At 43.5% G+C, this 15,989-nt stretch overlaps 1 protein-coding gene across 1 annotated transcript in view; it reads right to left on the bottom strand.

Moving 5' to 3' along the window:
• SCN10A (sodium voltage-gated channel alpha subunit 10) overlaps positions 1-15,989 on the bottom strand; it is a 103,250-nt gene that overhangs the window by 33,431 nt on the left and 53,830 nt on the right. Inside the window, exons 14-16 of the mRNA XM_056129346.1 lie at positions 5,496-5,855; positions 3,728-4,144; positions 1,438-1,575 (exon numbers count right to left, since the gene is read on the bottom strand). Coding sequence (XP_055985321.1) covers positions 1,438-1,575; positions 3,728-4,144; positions 5,496-5,855 — 915 coding nt within the window. The remainder of the gene's footprint in view (positions 1-1,437; positions 1,576-3,727; positions 4,145-5,495; positions 5,856-15,989) is intronic.

Below are 15,989 nucleotides of genomic sequence, written 5' to 3' on the forward strand. Positions count from 1 at the left end.
AGTGACCCGAGACACCATAATTACACCCATAAAGACTCTCAGCATTTGCTGGGCTTGAATATTTAATCATGGAGCAAAGCTGCTGGGGCCCTGCTGCCTGAACGGCAAGGCCAGCCCTATGTCTCCAGATGAATTCAATTAGGAGTTGAAGCCGCTCTTCTATTAGGAAACCCGATAGCGAGGCTAATGGACCCAAATGGTGGGGTGGGTCCTCATCTGTCACTGTCAGGCCCCTCCTTGCCTGACCAAGGTCAGGGACAAAATAAAACCACACAAACACAAACAAAAGCAACACAACAACATCAACACAACCCCCATCTGTTCTGTACCAGGAAAACCATCTGATGAGGAAGAAGGTGGCTGCCTGCCCCCAACCAGGGGACCAGGTGGCTCGCATTCTCCCAGGGACCCCAGATCCTGGCTGTCCTCTTTTTTATTCCTGGTTATCCTGGCCTGGGTAACAGGGTCAGTAGCTGCTTTTGCTTCTGCTGCCCGGCTTGATAATGTAGACCCTGAATTTTCTCCTCCTTGGCAGAGCCATGACCAGAGCTGGTCCCAGTGGAGTGATCAGATGTCAAGCGACACTGAATTCAGTGGTCCCCAAACCACCACATCGGTATGGGCACCTTTTTCCCTATAGATTTTTTTTTCTTTCTTTTTTTTTTTTTGGAGGGGGTCACACCCGGCCACGTACAGGGGTTACTCCTGGCTCTACACTCAGGAAGTACCCGTGGCAGTGCTCAGGGGACCTTATGGGATGCTGGGAATCAAACTCAGGTCAACCGCGTGCAAGGCAAATGCCCTACCCGCTGTACTATCACTTGAGCCCCTAGGCTTGTTTCCTTCAGGGAAGACAAGCAAGTTTATTTTCCCTCCTGTAAGCGATTGCCACCCGCCACCTCTTCCTCCCACTGGAGTGAGGCTGTCAGTACCCGCTCACCGACAGGCAGGCAGCTCTCACCAGCAACTCAGGCTTGGGGCTGCAGAGGAGGGCTCGAGTGACAGCAGAGAGCGGGGGCTGCAGGGAGACCTCCACACCCAGGCTGTTAACCATACTGGCTTTTATCTGTCGGCTATCAAAGATATTTACTGTTCTCCTAGCTTTGTCTTTTGTCTCCTTTTTTCCCTGACTGTCACTTTCTGGGCATTTATTCCATTTCAGGCAGGAGTGAACCTCTTGACAAGCAGTATCTCCTTGAAGACACCCAAGAGGCAAGCTGGCTTAGTGAGGACTTGGTTCTGAGGACCCCAGCCAGAGGCATGTGGATGAGCTGCCCAGGACAAGGTGGGACTCTCAAGAGTCTCCAGGAGAGGAGTGAGGTGGTGTGGCTAAGGGGGTCTCTAGCATTTTACCCTAGCGATCCTCCAGCCCCACTACGCCCTGAAACCTGGTGCTCTTAAACCACCCCTGTCCCCAATGTGATCTCACATATGTACCTCAATAGGGGCCTCTGCGGTCCTGCTCTTCCATTTCTCACCCAGGTACGAACCCAGATCCTCAGAAGATGTTCTGAAGTCTGGGCTTTTAGGCGTCAGGGGGTCCTCACAGGTCTTGGCTTGAGGCAGCACCTCTGGCTCCTGAGACACCGTCCCCACTGGGGACCCATCCTCAGCAGACTGCTTCTAAGTTGGAAGAGATCATGCATGCATACATATCACGGTCTGCCAGAGCCAAGGACCTACTATATGCAGCTCATATACACACATACATGATTCACACATACATGCAAGCACCGCCCACATGTTGGACATGAGCTTGGAGGCTCCATAGCTAGATAGACCTGCTTTGACTCTGGGCTCCATTGCTTGCAAAGCGGTGGCCTTCAGCAAGCTATTTCACTTCTGATCTTCATTTTCCCCATCTGCCAACCTGAGAAGGTAGGATGGGCTTTGCCCTGGTGTTCTGATGCTCATGCTAAAGCTCGACTCTGCAGATGTTAGCCCTGATCATTATTCCTGTTCCAGAATGGCAGTTAACTTGACTGTCTGGAGTCCCTCAAAATCCCTCCTGTATAGGAAGATTGCTCCATAGCTGGAAGCCGGCCTCATGAGCAAAGGAGAGAAGGAAGCTGGAATAGAGAAGGGATCACAAAGAAAATGATGGCTGGAGGAACCGACCGGTATGGGAGATGTGTGCAGAAAGTAGATAAAGGACCAAACATGATAACCTCTCAGTGTCTGTATTGCAGCCCATAATGCCCCAAAGTAGAGAGTATGGGAAATGTTGTCTGCCATGGAAGCAGGGAGAGGGTGGGAATGGGGGGTATACCGGAGATATTGGTGGTAGGGAATGTGCACTGGTGGAGGGATGGGTGTGTGATCATTGTGTGATTGTAACCCAAACATCAAAGCTTGTAACTATCTCACAGTGATTCAATAAAATAAAATAAAATAAAATAAATCCCTTCCACCACCGGAAGTTCCTCTGAGTGGAGACAGCTTTCACAGGGTTTGTGTCCTTTACTCAGGGGATGTGAAGACCTGCCCCCCAAAAGTCTCCCTGTCAAAGGCATGTAAAATATGGCAGCTGAGAGTGGCTTCTTCTAGGACACAGTTGGGGACAGCTGCAGGGGACAAAGGCTATGGAAAAGCTATAGACTCAGACCACTTAAGGGCCTGGCCAGTAGCCCAGCCTGTGCCATGGGGAACCCCCCTGCCTCCCCATGCTGTCCAGAGGTCTGTGTCTATAAAAAGAGACTCTCCAGGGAGACCCAATCAGCTTAAGGAAGTCTGTGCCTGTGCAAAGTATTTACAACATACGTGTGTACAGGCTAAAATATACTTGATATTCTTCAGGGCCAAAGGAATGAGTGTCATTTCTCTGTGTACTCCATGCCATGAAAAGGGTAAGTGAGTTATGGAATGATCAGGACTCCTTAGGCTGTGGGGGGAGATGAGCTGAGCCTAATTCTCATGCAGCATCCTGTTCTTCGAGGAATCTCATTAGCTGCATATGCACAGAATCTGGGGAAGGCCACAGTGTAGAAGGTTGCCTCACAGAGCTGGAGAAATAGCACAGGAGGTAAATCTTGTACATGACCAACCTGGGTTTGATTCCAGCACCACATATGGTCTCCTGAGCACCAGCAGGAGTGATCCCTGAGCACAGAACCAGGAGTAAACTGAACACTGCTGGGTGTGGTTCCCAACCAAACCAAACCAAACCAAACCAAACCAAAACAAAACAAAACAAAACAAAACAAAACAAAAGCAAATATACCTCAATGCAGGTTGAGGCTTCAGTATGGACCCTGCTCCTGGCTTCCTTGGGGAATTCTGAATTTTCCTACTAGGATTGCAATGCCAACCCCACAGGGAAGGCTGGGCATGGCTTGTACTTTCTCAAAGCAAGTACTCCTTTGAGCATTTCCCTGGGGGATTTCTGTCAGACTGTGCAAGACCTACTGAGTCCTAATCTCTTGTTCTTCATTCCCTTGGCCCTGTATCACTCTTCCTGTGGTTGCTTGTCCATGGTATTGGTCAGCAGGAGACCACTTACCTACATTCCCTTCCCCCTTGTGTTTTACTGGCTGTCCATTTGATTGGCTTTTTTAAAACAAAATAATTAATTTTTAAATTTAGTTGCCATGAAATTATAAAGTTATTCATGATAGGGCTTTAGGCATACAGTGTTGCAAACTGATTCCTTTACCACTGTCCATTTTCCTCCACCAATTGCCTGCCCCACCCCAACCCTTTTTAAAAAATATTTTTGTAATGCACTCACCTGCGTTGAGGGCATCACTTCCTGCCTAGAGCTCTGCACATCCTCATCATCTTCTTCCGGGTCCTCGAGGTCAGATTCAGCCTCAGCAATGGGCACAGAGACCCATACATTCGCATTAGTGATGAAGTCAGTGAGCTCATCCTTGGACTCCTTCGGAGGCTCCCGTGGGATGTGGTTGTCCGCTTTAGAGTTGGAAAGGGGGAGTTTTACCACCAGCTCGTGGGGCTCTGCCTTGGACTGGGGCAGCAGGCAGGGCCTCCTGAAGAAGCTGCAAAGGGCCTTCCTGGTTCGACTACCAAATGCCTGGATCCGGGCCAGGGCCACCTGCAAGTTGTTCACCTCACCATCCTCCTCTGGGGCCGTGAGATTGTCAGCGCTGAAGGAGTTCAGGAGCAGGGCGATGAACAGGTTGAGAACCTGGAGAGAAGGAAGGGGAGGGAGAAGTGGTCCATGGATAAAGGGACCCACAAGCCAGCACATTTGGTTGGCAGCTGGACAGCAGGACTATATTCTGGCATCACTCTCTGCAGTCAGGATGCTCTCCTACCCCTATGACCAGAGATGAACCTGCCACTTGTCAACCAGCCTTGGGCAGCATATTCTCCACCTGAGAGGGCGTCACCCCTGTCATGCAAGGGACAGTCAGAGAGGAGCAGGTGTGGCCTGGCTGGGAACTACTCTCATCCAACAAAGATCTGTGTCTGCCCTCAGACTGGACTCCTGGGCTCAGGTCTTCTTGCTGCTTTGGGGTTCAGGAGCTCCCTTTGGGATGGGGATGCATGGGATGTGGGAGGACTCAGAGAGGTCAACTTCCCAGCTGGGGCCTGTGGGGATGGTGAGCTCAGCCTGGAAGAAGGTTGATTCTGCCTGAACCTCCCCAGGAATGTGAGTGGAAGTCACCTCCAGCTCGGGGACCAGTGCAAGGAAGACTGGGACATGACTGAGCTTGGTGTTTCCTCTGCTCTCTTGGTTTAGCTTTCTCTGGTCTGCAAAACTCGGATGCGGAAAGAACCTAAGTCAATTCATTTCCAGAGTGATGATGGGGGCTTCTGGAAGGCCACCTGGCTACCTGCCAGTTGTTGTCCCCCACCAACCAATGCTGGGAGAACAAAGACTGCCAGAATGGGAGGCCAAGGGCAGAAAAGGGGCAGAGGGGGCGATTTGCAGGAAGGCTTCCTGTCATACCTGGGAGGGGGTTTGTTATTACTGTTGGCTCTTTGGATAGTGTCCATGATCCTGCTTCTCTCCCAAGAAACTGTGGGGTTTGGAGATATCTATTGTATCTTACTTTCTGGAGGGAAACGCCCTTTGAGGTCCCCTGAAGCAGCTGTGGGAATTTCCTGCAGCATAAGGAATAGCTCCCATTTATTGAGTCCCTGCCTTGGCCACTCCTGGGCAATTTACATGTGTCCTCTCCGGGAAATGAATTCTCCCCATAAACCCAGAGTGAACACGATTCTCTTAATTTTAAGGAAATTAAAGCTCAGGGAGATTGTCTCCTGGGCAGACTCGACCAGATTTGCTAATGGTGGAGCTGGAGGGCGACCATCTGGGCCCATTCCAACAAGCCAGGCTGCCTCCAGAAGGGCCAGTTCTTAGCTTGAGTCCCACAGGATTGCAAAGTGTGACCTTAGCCCAAGTCCCCCAGGATCAAAAAGTTGTGATGGCAACATGGACATCGAGATGCACAATGTCAACTTCCTTTAGAACCATCAGAGGCTCTGCACCATTTGCCCAGGAGACCCGTTCCTGGGCGTTACGCACTTACCACCAAGTTCCCCAGCACCATCACCATCAGGAAAAGGACGACGCAGATCGACTGCTGGCCCACTTGCATGCATGACCACATGTTCTCAATCCACTCTCCGCAGAGAATCCGGAAGACAATGAGGAAAGAGTGGAAGAAGTCCTTCATGTGCCAGCGTGGTGCGGGCTCATTGGAGGTAACAATCTTGTACCCTCTCTCCTTATAGCTGTCTCCAAGGAGCTGCTTGCCCACCAGAGCGAAGATAAAGACGATGATGGCCAGGATGAAGGTGAGGTTCCCCAGCGCTCCCACTGAGTTTCCAATGATCTTGATGAGCGTGTTTAGGGTAGGCCAGGACTTGGCCAGCTTAAAGACCCGTAGCTGCAGAGATACAGAGGCTGGATCAATTGAAAGGCAGCTATGCCCACCACAATACCACCCACACAAGGCTGGATCAATTGGGTCCTGGAGGCAACCAAAGGTCTGGGGAAAACATGAGGTAATGCCTCCCATTCAGATAGATTCTTTCCAGAAGGCCCTGCAGACACCTTTCTTCCCATCACAGGAAGATGACTGCCCTCCATTGTCCCCATGTATCACTGTGAGTGTTGAATTGTAGCCAAGAGAAAGGTTTTCAGTGGGCTGGTATTTTAGCCACATAGACTGCTCCAGTACAGAGACCTCCTGAAAGGTCTCTTCTAGGGAGGGGATAGAGTTCCTGTTAAGTAGCCTTGAATGAGGTACAGGTAACAGAGTGGACTTGAACAGAAGCTAATGTCTGTGGAATGACACACTCCACTGCATTTGATAAACCCCTGTCTCGAAGGGCTTTTCTCCTCTGAGGGCTATGTACAATTCGAGTGCCAACACTATCCCAGGAACCACAGGCTTTTAAGATTTCATGGACCTAGCATTTACATCTTTATTTAATGAACCAATGAAATGCCACATCTCATTGGATGCCAGTCTATATGCTCATGGCAATGTGTGCTAGCTTGACAGATGTGTAGGCAAACTAGTGACAGAAACCAGAGCTCTTCAAGTCTTCAATGCAAACCCGAAGGTACTGAATTCCACAAGGAGAGCAAAAGTACCCTATGTGAAGATATTTGTAAAATTATAGGTCTGGGGGTCAGAGAGTGAAGATATTTATAAAAATATAGGTCTGGGGCCAGAGAGATAATACAGTGAGTTAGGCACTTGCCTTGCATGAGGCCAATATAGTTCAATCACATATACCACGCAGAGTTTCTCAAGAACCACCAGTGGTTGCTCCTGAGCACAGAAACAGGAATAGTGCCTGAGCACTGCTAAAATGCCCCCCTCCGCCCCCATGAGACTGGAGAGATCATGCAGCGGTTAAGATGTGCGCCTATATTGCACTTGACCTTATTTTGACCATCACATGGTCCCTCAGCATAGCTGGGTGTGGCTCTGGGGGACCACAAACCCCACTGGACGGGGCTCATCATCTCTGACACTACAAGACCAGAGAGCTGTCTCATCCCTGACCCTAGTATAGATCCACTAGCCTAGAGTCACTAGGAGTGATACCCGGCCTCCCTGAGCATGACTTGGGAAGACCCTGCTGCCCACAGGAAATATTAAAAATACATTGTTGTGGTTCTCTGATTACTTAGAAAGAAACTCTGGGCTTAGCTCTCACTGGGTGTTTAACTGAGAGCCAGGCTCTGGTATAGGTGCCTGCAGCACAACACAGAATGGAACAGGACAGGACAGTGCAGCCACAGGTTGATCCCCCAGAGAGCAGGGAGCAGAGTCTGAGGGAGGGGGCAATCCTCTTGCACAGGATGTACTGTCTCCATTTTGCTGTATGATGGGGGAGCATGGAAGGGCTACTTACTTTAGACCTACTCCAAAATTCACTCTTCTTAGTTTGAAGCAGAGCTTAAAACACTCGACATAGTGGCAGCTGACAAACAATAATGAAAAGGGAGCATTTGGAACTAGATGGAGGAGATTAGGAGGTCACTAAGTCTCCTTGGCAACATGATTGATAAAAGTCTCCATTCTCCCAGTCAGTCCTGGGAGTGAGCAAAAGCCAAGGCTGGATTAGGGTCTGGACACTTGGGAATATCTTCCCACCCTGTAACAGAGGCTGAGACACAACTACGTTCAGCAAGCGAACATGCCATGCCACGGACACGGGAGCCAGGGATTCTTGCCTGATTACAACTAGCTAAGGATTCTTGGTTGAAGGGCTGGGGGCGGGGGGAGGTTTGGAAAGAAATATTAGAAACCCCCTGGCTGGCAGTTTATTGTTGTTCATGATTAATTAGGCTGATGTTAAACTAGAAAGAAACAAATTGTGTACAACTGTCATTACAGGTCATGAATTAAGTTGTCTGCTCTTAATTCGTTTGCTGCTTTTAAATAAAGGTCTAATCTGTTCTAGAGAGCTGGAGTTGGGGACGCCTGCTGTGAGTCAGGCAGTCATCATATAGTCAGACAGGTTCTGCAGTTGGGCTCTGGTGTGCATGAGCTCCTGGCTCTTGCTGACGCCTAGAATGTGTAGTTTGAGGAGGGCGCGGGACACCCTCACCTGTGTCTAGGGTTCTCAAGTCCCCATGTACCCTACTTATCCCTCCCATCCAATTAATCTCTAGTCTTTGCCTACTCACAGAATCTTCATACACTGTGGCTTTTAATTGCTGCTAAATATTTCTTTGCAAATAAGGAACCATGTTTCTAGTTAATTTCTTTTAAATATATATATATATATATATATATATATATATATATATATATATAACTTCTATTTAGGAGAGAAAAGACTGGAGGGAAACCAACTAAGTTGGCATCATGAATATATTTGTCTTTCTAACCTTCAAGTTAAGGGTTTTTCTTTCAACCTACTTGAATGAAGATGCTTTAATTTAAAAGGTTTAGTGAAAAGTAAGTGTACTAATTGTCTTCTATTGAGGAAGTCACCACCGGTGATACATCAGACCTAGTATTTGTGAAAATATCAGCAGAAAACCCGGCAATATGGGAGACTATATTGGGCACCTCATGGATTCCCCACTTCCATACAAAAAATTACTAAAAATTAAATAAACAGAAATGCCAGCGTTTTCTCTGAAGACATTTGTATTTTGCAAAACCGAGTGAATTTGAGCATAGGGTTTTAAAATTGAAAATAAAACCAATTAAGTAGGATTCATTTTCAGCAATGCCTGGGCTGGGTGTGCTTGGAGAATACAGATATTAATGGTCTCACGAGGCATGGGAAGAGGATTATATCTGGAGGCTGAGTAAGGTAGAGAGGCTAACAAGAATTTCTCCACCTATTAAGATTAGATCCCAAAGAGCTTTTCCCCCATGTAAATACAAGTCAGAAGTAAACCCAGAAGTAAGCAAGGAAAATTAAGTGATTGGTGCCAGATACCAGGTTTGGGGAAGGAGTGGGGGAAGAGAGTTGACACTGAGAATTTGGCATCACAAAACGATGTTGGAGATTGAAGCTGAGCCTGCCCACCTGGGTATTTCAAGCTGAGGTTTAATTAACAACAATTCTGCAAGGTGCAGAAGAACATGAAAACAATCTTTGCGGAAGCCAGCCTGCACCCCAAGCTTCAAAGCAACTCCCCCCCACATGTACCCAGTGTCCTTGAGAGGCAGCAACACGCAAAATGGCCATTCAAGTTTCTTGAGACAATAAAATGGCCAAGCCAAGATGGCTGCATAATTAGATATGATATATATCAAGAGATAAAGTACAAACTTTAAGGTGCTACTGAGAAGGAAAAATATGAATGGTAAGCAAGAATGAAATGGTACCATACCATTCATAGAAGGGAGAAATGAAATTTCTAGAAAGGGAAAAAATAGAGCACAACATTTAAAAGTTTGCAGAAGAGTCTCACATCAGATTTGATGCAGTTTAGGAATGAATTAGTGAACTGGAGATAGAGCACAAGAAGTTCTGCAGGATACAGCCCAGGGAGATGTCAGATAACACCTATGCTTTAAGCAGTGCTGGTGCATGGGACTGTTCAGCACTGAGACTGTTCAGACCTCAAAACACGCCTTTGTCTCCCATTGTTCACAAGCAGGAGGAATCCCAGTGGTGTTTCCCAGAGGGAGCCATACCGCCTCCCAGAGGGTGCTGGGGAGGGGGGTGGGACAGGTACTTTCTGTGCGTTCACTTAAAGAGGTAGATTTCCAGGGGACTGTTCTAGGTATTATTTATTTATTTATTTTTCTGAAAAGGGGACAGTAACAATAGGTCAAATAAGTTTGGGAACTTCTGCTCTGGGAGGTTGCCCTGATCTCGGCAAGAGGTGGCAGAGCAGCTTTTGATTTATCTATTTATTTTTAAAATAAATTTTATTGGATCACCATGAGATATAGCCAGAATCTGGAAAAAACCCGAGTGTCAGAGCAGCTTTTTAAAAGGTCCAAACTGAAGTTCCCACCTCTCTCAGACTGTGTCTAGAGGAAGAAATGGGCCTGAATGGGGCAAAGCTTCTGAACTTTGGGGGTTGTCAGCACAACTAGAATTGTTGGTCTCAAATAAAGTTATATGGTTTAAAAGATCAAATAGAACAACTAGTCAGTGCTCAGAGAAAGAAAGAATACAGCGGGTTGGACTCTTGTAGGCAACCGACTCGGATTTTCAATCCCTGGCATCCCATATGGTATCCCAAGCCTTGCCAGGTGTGATCCCTGAGCACAGAGCCAGGAGTCAGCCCTGAGCACAGTGGGGTGTGGCACAATCTTCCCACCCCAAAGAAAACAAGCAAGCAAGCAAGTAAGCAAACAAACAAAAAACAAACAAAAACCCAACCACCTGAAACTATTTAAAACTTCAGAATAATTGACAAAGAGATAACTGGAGTTCAAAGTTGTTTTGGAAAAAGGTAACATTTTATTGAATGTAAGTCAACTATTCCTGCTGTAATTTGGAAGGTATCTTGCCAAATAACAAAAAGAGTGTTTCCTTTTCAAACTAAAGGGGGATGATGGAATAAGAAAACCAAAAACACAAAATAAGAGGAAAGAGGAGAAAGAAATACTGGCAGGTGAAACACACAGAGAGTCTAAAATATAAAGAAAGATATATACCCAAACAGATTAACATTTACAAGCAAATGTGGATTAAATACTTTGGTCAAAAAAACAAAAATGGGATTGTCAGAACTGAATCAAAACCTAAAATCTAACTGCTATTTTAAAAAGATCTATAAAAACCCTAAGGATACATAAAAGCTGGATAAAGATGTAATAGGAACATTCTAAACCAAAAAAGTGTGGTTATTTAATTAATATCAGGGAAAGAAATTTTGAAGGCAAAAAAAGCATTTCTAGAGTAAAGAAGGTCAATTTTTAATGATAAAAGTTTTGCTTTACTGGGAAGATATAACACCTTAAAATATGTATGCATTTAATAACACATCCTCAAGAGAGGAGAAACAGACCATGGCATAATCAAAGTGGAGATATTTTTATACACCACTCCTGTCAGTAATTGCTAGAATAAGAAGACAAAAATAAGCAGGGATATAGAATATCTGTACCATACAATAGCTTTCTCTCTCCAGTGGAAATATGTAAGGTTTTGCATCCTACAATGACAGGAAACACACTTTTTTTCATGTCCACAAGAAACATTTTTAATATACTGAGCTGAAAGGAAATTACCAATGACTTTAAAACATTAAAACCATCAAGTGTAAGTTCTCTGACTATAATACAATTAAGCTAGAACTCAATGGCATGAAGATAACTAGAACCACCAAACATACTTCAAAATCAAGAATCACTCTTCTAATTAACCTTTAAGTTCAAAGAATGAACCAAATTTGAAATTAGAAAATATTTAGAACCAAACAAAAAGGAAAATTCTACATGTTAAGGTAGTTTTTATAAGGAAATTGAAGTCTTAAATGAATTTATTGGACAAGAAAATAGGTTGAAAATTCTATCTGAAGAAACTAGAGAAGAATAAAATATGTGGGATGAAGGATATAATTAAGTTAAGATTCAGGATCAATTGAAGTAGAAAACATCAATGAAATAGCATCAACAAGCTAAAAGTTGGTTCTTTGAAAAGACTAATTAAATTGTTGACCTTTGGCAAAACTAATAAAAAAAGATGAGAGAAAGCATAAAACACTATTTTTTTAAAAAAAGAAAATAAAAGTTAATAGAAGTACAGGTGATATGGACTCTTAAAAGATAGCAGCAGAACATAACAACTTCATGACCAAAGACTTGAAAACTTAGATAAGGAGAAATCTTAAAAAAAATATAACTTACCAAAACTGATTAGAGAAAGAGAACTGCCTAGAGTGTGACCATTTAGACAAATAGAGCAGTAGAGACAAATCTACATGGTTTTACTATGAATTCTACCAAGTCGATAAGGAACAATTAATTCCAGTCTTAACAAAGACTTGGGGGCAGAAGAAGAGGAATACTTCTCACCTCTTTTTATGGAAATTAGCATAATCTTGATACCTCAATACTAAAACTTGACTTGCACAAAGCAAGTGAGGAAAATTTAGGTCAAATACTACTCAATTTGGATGCAGAGATGTAATAAAATTAATTTTCTAAAATGTAAAAAATATATATCCTGATCAAGCTGGGTTTATTCTGGGAATGCCAAGTTGTTTATTTAACATTAGAAAGAAATTAATATAATTCACCACTTAGCAGATTAAGAAAAAAATCATAGTATTATTTTCAATGCATATGGGAGAATTACCTAATGAAATTAAATGTTCTTTCATGATAAAATATTCTTAACAAAAGAAAACTTTGTAAACTGATAAAGGTGTTCTTTTCTTTAATCTTAAAAACAAAAAACCTGCCACAAATATGAGACTTGTTGAATTATTGAAAGCATTTTCTGAGATCAGGAAAATAGCAAGGTTGTCTGCTATTAGCACTTTCTTTGAGCGATGCACTGAATGTCCTAATCAAGACAATAACATAATAAAAGGAACCAAAAGGAAAAGGATTAAAAAAGAAATAAAACTAATTTGCATATAGTATAATTGTGTTAAGCAATTTAAAATTATAGAGATAAATCAATAGAACAAATAAAAGAAATTTCTGGATATAAGATGATTAAATAGCAAAATGTTAGCAAATAAAAAAGTCAGAAAAGGACAATAAAACAAAAGATTGTAGAGCCTGATACTTATCTCAAATGGTGGAATACGTGCTTAGCATGTGTGAGGTCCTAAATTTGTTTTCCAGCACATATGGCCCCTGAGTGATTAGGGGTAGCCCCTATTTTGTTAAGAAGTGGTTTCACTTAGAAGTACATAATAAAATGTGGAATACCTAGGAATAAATCTAATAAAAGTTACGGTGCAAGTCCCTCATGAAAAAAATGATAAAATTTGGTCTATAGTCTACTTTTTTAATCATTTTTTTCATGAGGGACTTGCACTGTAACTGAAACCCAAGCACAAAAATTTGTAAGTCTACAACTGTACCTCATGGTGTCTCAATAATAAAAATTAAATTAAAAAATGATAAAATTTGTTGGAGAAATTATAGGAAGATTGAAATTAATGAAGCCAGGGAGATATTACAGGTGTTAAGGTACTTGTCTTGCATGCAGTTTACCCTGGTTTCATCCCCACCACCACATATAATAGTCCACACCAAGCACTGCCATCCTGAGTACTGCTGGGTGTAACCTCAAACATCCCCCCAAATTATTATAATTAATTTATATTATTTTTATAGGGTAATAAGACTCCATAATGTAAACTGAAATTTGGTTAAGTTTCTTTCCAAATTGATCTGTAGTCTATTGTAATCCCGGTAGGGCAAAAAAATAACCCACCTCAAGTTTTCTGTGTATGTAACTTGGAAAATATCCTAAAATAAATAAGTAAGGGCAAGGACCAAGAAGTTAAACAAGTGTTGTCTGCCTTACAGACAAACATACTTAAGGCAATCATAGTAATTAAAACAGAATGGTGTTGGTATAGGAACGGACAACAGACCAGTGGAGAAAGTCTTCAAATGATGAAAAGAAAGTGATGGTACTCAGACTGAGAAAAGTACAAAGGAAGAGAGAGACTTTCCATGGCTTCTTCCTTTCCCTTCTTCCTCCTTTCTTTCCTTTCTCCATTAACGATAATTATCAAATTTCAGCTGTGTGCTAGATCTTATGCTAGGCTCTGGGAAAAGAATAATGAGCCAGGAAATTCTGGGTTGGTCTCATGAATATCGGGAATCTTTCCAAAGATTGAGAATCAAGTTCATTTGATGAGGATGGAAAACTCTCTCTAAGGAGGAGATGTGTGTGTGGGGTCTGCAAAGATGAGAAGGAATAAGACAAGGAAAAATAAAGAGCATTACAGGTCAAGACGATAAATATGCAAAAACCAGAGCAATGAACTACCATGTGAAGGAAGAGAAAGGAGGCCACTGTCTGGAGCAAAGTGGGGATGAGGAGAGTGGAAGATAGGCATATTCTGACCATACAGAATCTGGTAAAACATCATCGCTCTACACATTAATATCATACAGTTAAATGGGTTTGGTTTGTGCTACCTTTTTACTGTATTAATACTTACTGTACACGCATTTACTGTACTAATATAAGATGATAATGGTAAGAGAAATGGGGTCAGGGATATGTTCAATAGTAGAACTCAGGTCTTGCATGTGTGAGGCCATAGGCTTGGTCCGTGGCATCACAATAAAAAGTATAGAGGTGGAGAGACATATATGTACGTGTTTGTATAATTGGGTTTGGGAATATGGAAAAATTATCTTCGATCTGCTCAATTCTTTTGAAAAATCTTTAGCTTTTTAAAAAAATACGTATCCTATTAGAAATGAAAAACAGACAAGCAGGACAATGTGAATTTTCTGCAGTTAGGTACACAGTTCAAGTAAAATGAGAGAAATATCTGGCTGCAATTCTGGGGTCAGATTTTGCCAAACACAAGAATATGAAGGCACAGAAGGCAAGACCACTGAATTTGGTTTTGAGGACATAAGAACATGAAAGGGCCTGGAGTCTCTGCTTGTTCATGAGGGAATGGAAATGATGGGGAAGGAAAATGGAAAGGTCTCAAGAAGTTTGGAGTAGGAGAAATTTGAGTAGAAAAGAATATTGGGGGTCATCAGCCAAAACCCTGAGAACTCAACCACCACCATGCTCATGACCACCCTCCACAGATGAGCCTCACCCATGGGTGAATCCACAGAAAAAACCCTGGTATGTGGGACTTATGACTGAAAACTCCAGGCTCAACAGAACCAGGAATGGGTCATCTCCCCTCACCTCCGCCTGTTTCCTGCAGCTTGGCAGTCACCCTCACAAGCTGCTCCTGGCGCCATATAATCTCATCAACGGCCATGATCCAGAGACTCAACAATAAATCTCTCGGAAGAGAGAACAGAACAACACGCCATAGCCATACCTCCAGACCCCGTGCCAGGTTGTTTTTGTCTGGAGAAACCTGGAAGGGGACAGGTGAGTTCCCCTCCCTGTCCCAACAGAGCCAGCCCCAGGAGCCGAAAACCTCCAGAACTCAACCCCGCCATGCTCACAGCTGCTGTCCACACACTCGGACGAGCCTCACCCATGAGGGAATCTATTCCTGGATGGATATAAGATGATAATGGTAGGGGAAATGGGGTCAGGGATATGTCCTGCTCCACAGCAAGTCATCTTATACTTTACACCACTAATATACCAAGAATAGCACACCACATCTTATGGGGTTTAAAGTAGAGGGCAAATAATTTTAGGGGAAAATACATTTTTACAGATCTACATATATTTGTATATTTATATGTTCACACAAGGGTCAACCTTTAACAACATGTTTCTAATCTCTTATAGAAGGGCTTAATCTCTTAAGGGCTTAATCTCTTAAGGGCTGGAGCGATAGCACAGTGGTAGGGCGTTCGCCTTACAAGCGGCCAACGTGGCCGACCCGAGTTCGATTCCTCCGCCCCTCTCGGAGAGCCCGGCAAGCTACCGAGAGTATTCGATATGCCAAACACAGTAACAACAAAGTCTCCAATGGAGACGTTACTGGGCCCGCTCGAGCAAATCGACGATCAACGGGAGGGCCTTTACCTTACCTTTACCTTAATCTCTTATAGAAATACAACAATCTTCACACACTTTCCTCTAAGAAAACTTTTTTGGATCATTTTTGTGGATTATTCATAACAAGCAATACAAAATGAATTATTTTGGTTTTTCTTTGGGGGCAGGGTTTGGGGTCTGGGATGGAAACATTTAAAATATGGTGGTGGGAAGATGTAATGGTGGTGGGATTGGTGTTTAATTATTAAATGTAATAAAATATTGTGAACAACTTCACTAAAATGAAATAAAATTAAAGTTGGGGAAAAAGAATATTGGGGGTCAAGAACTGGGGCCAGGGCTATATCCCTAGAGACTTTTGTGGCATGGAATTCCAGATGATGAGGCTCCCCAGAATTATAGCATCATTAGCACCAACCATCACCAAAACCAACCAAACACAAGCAAAAGAACCC

The sequence above is a fragment of the Sorex fumeus genome, unplaced genomic scaffold (assembly GCF_029834395.1).
Source record: "Sorex fumeus unplaced genomic scaffold, SorFum_2.1 ptg000072l, whole genome shotgun sequence".
Taxonomy (NCBI): Eukaryota; Metazoa; Chordata; class Mammalia; order Eulipotyphla; family Soricidae; genus Sorex; species Sorex fumeus.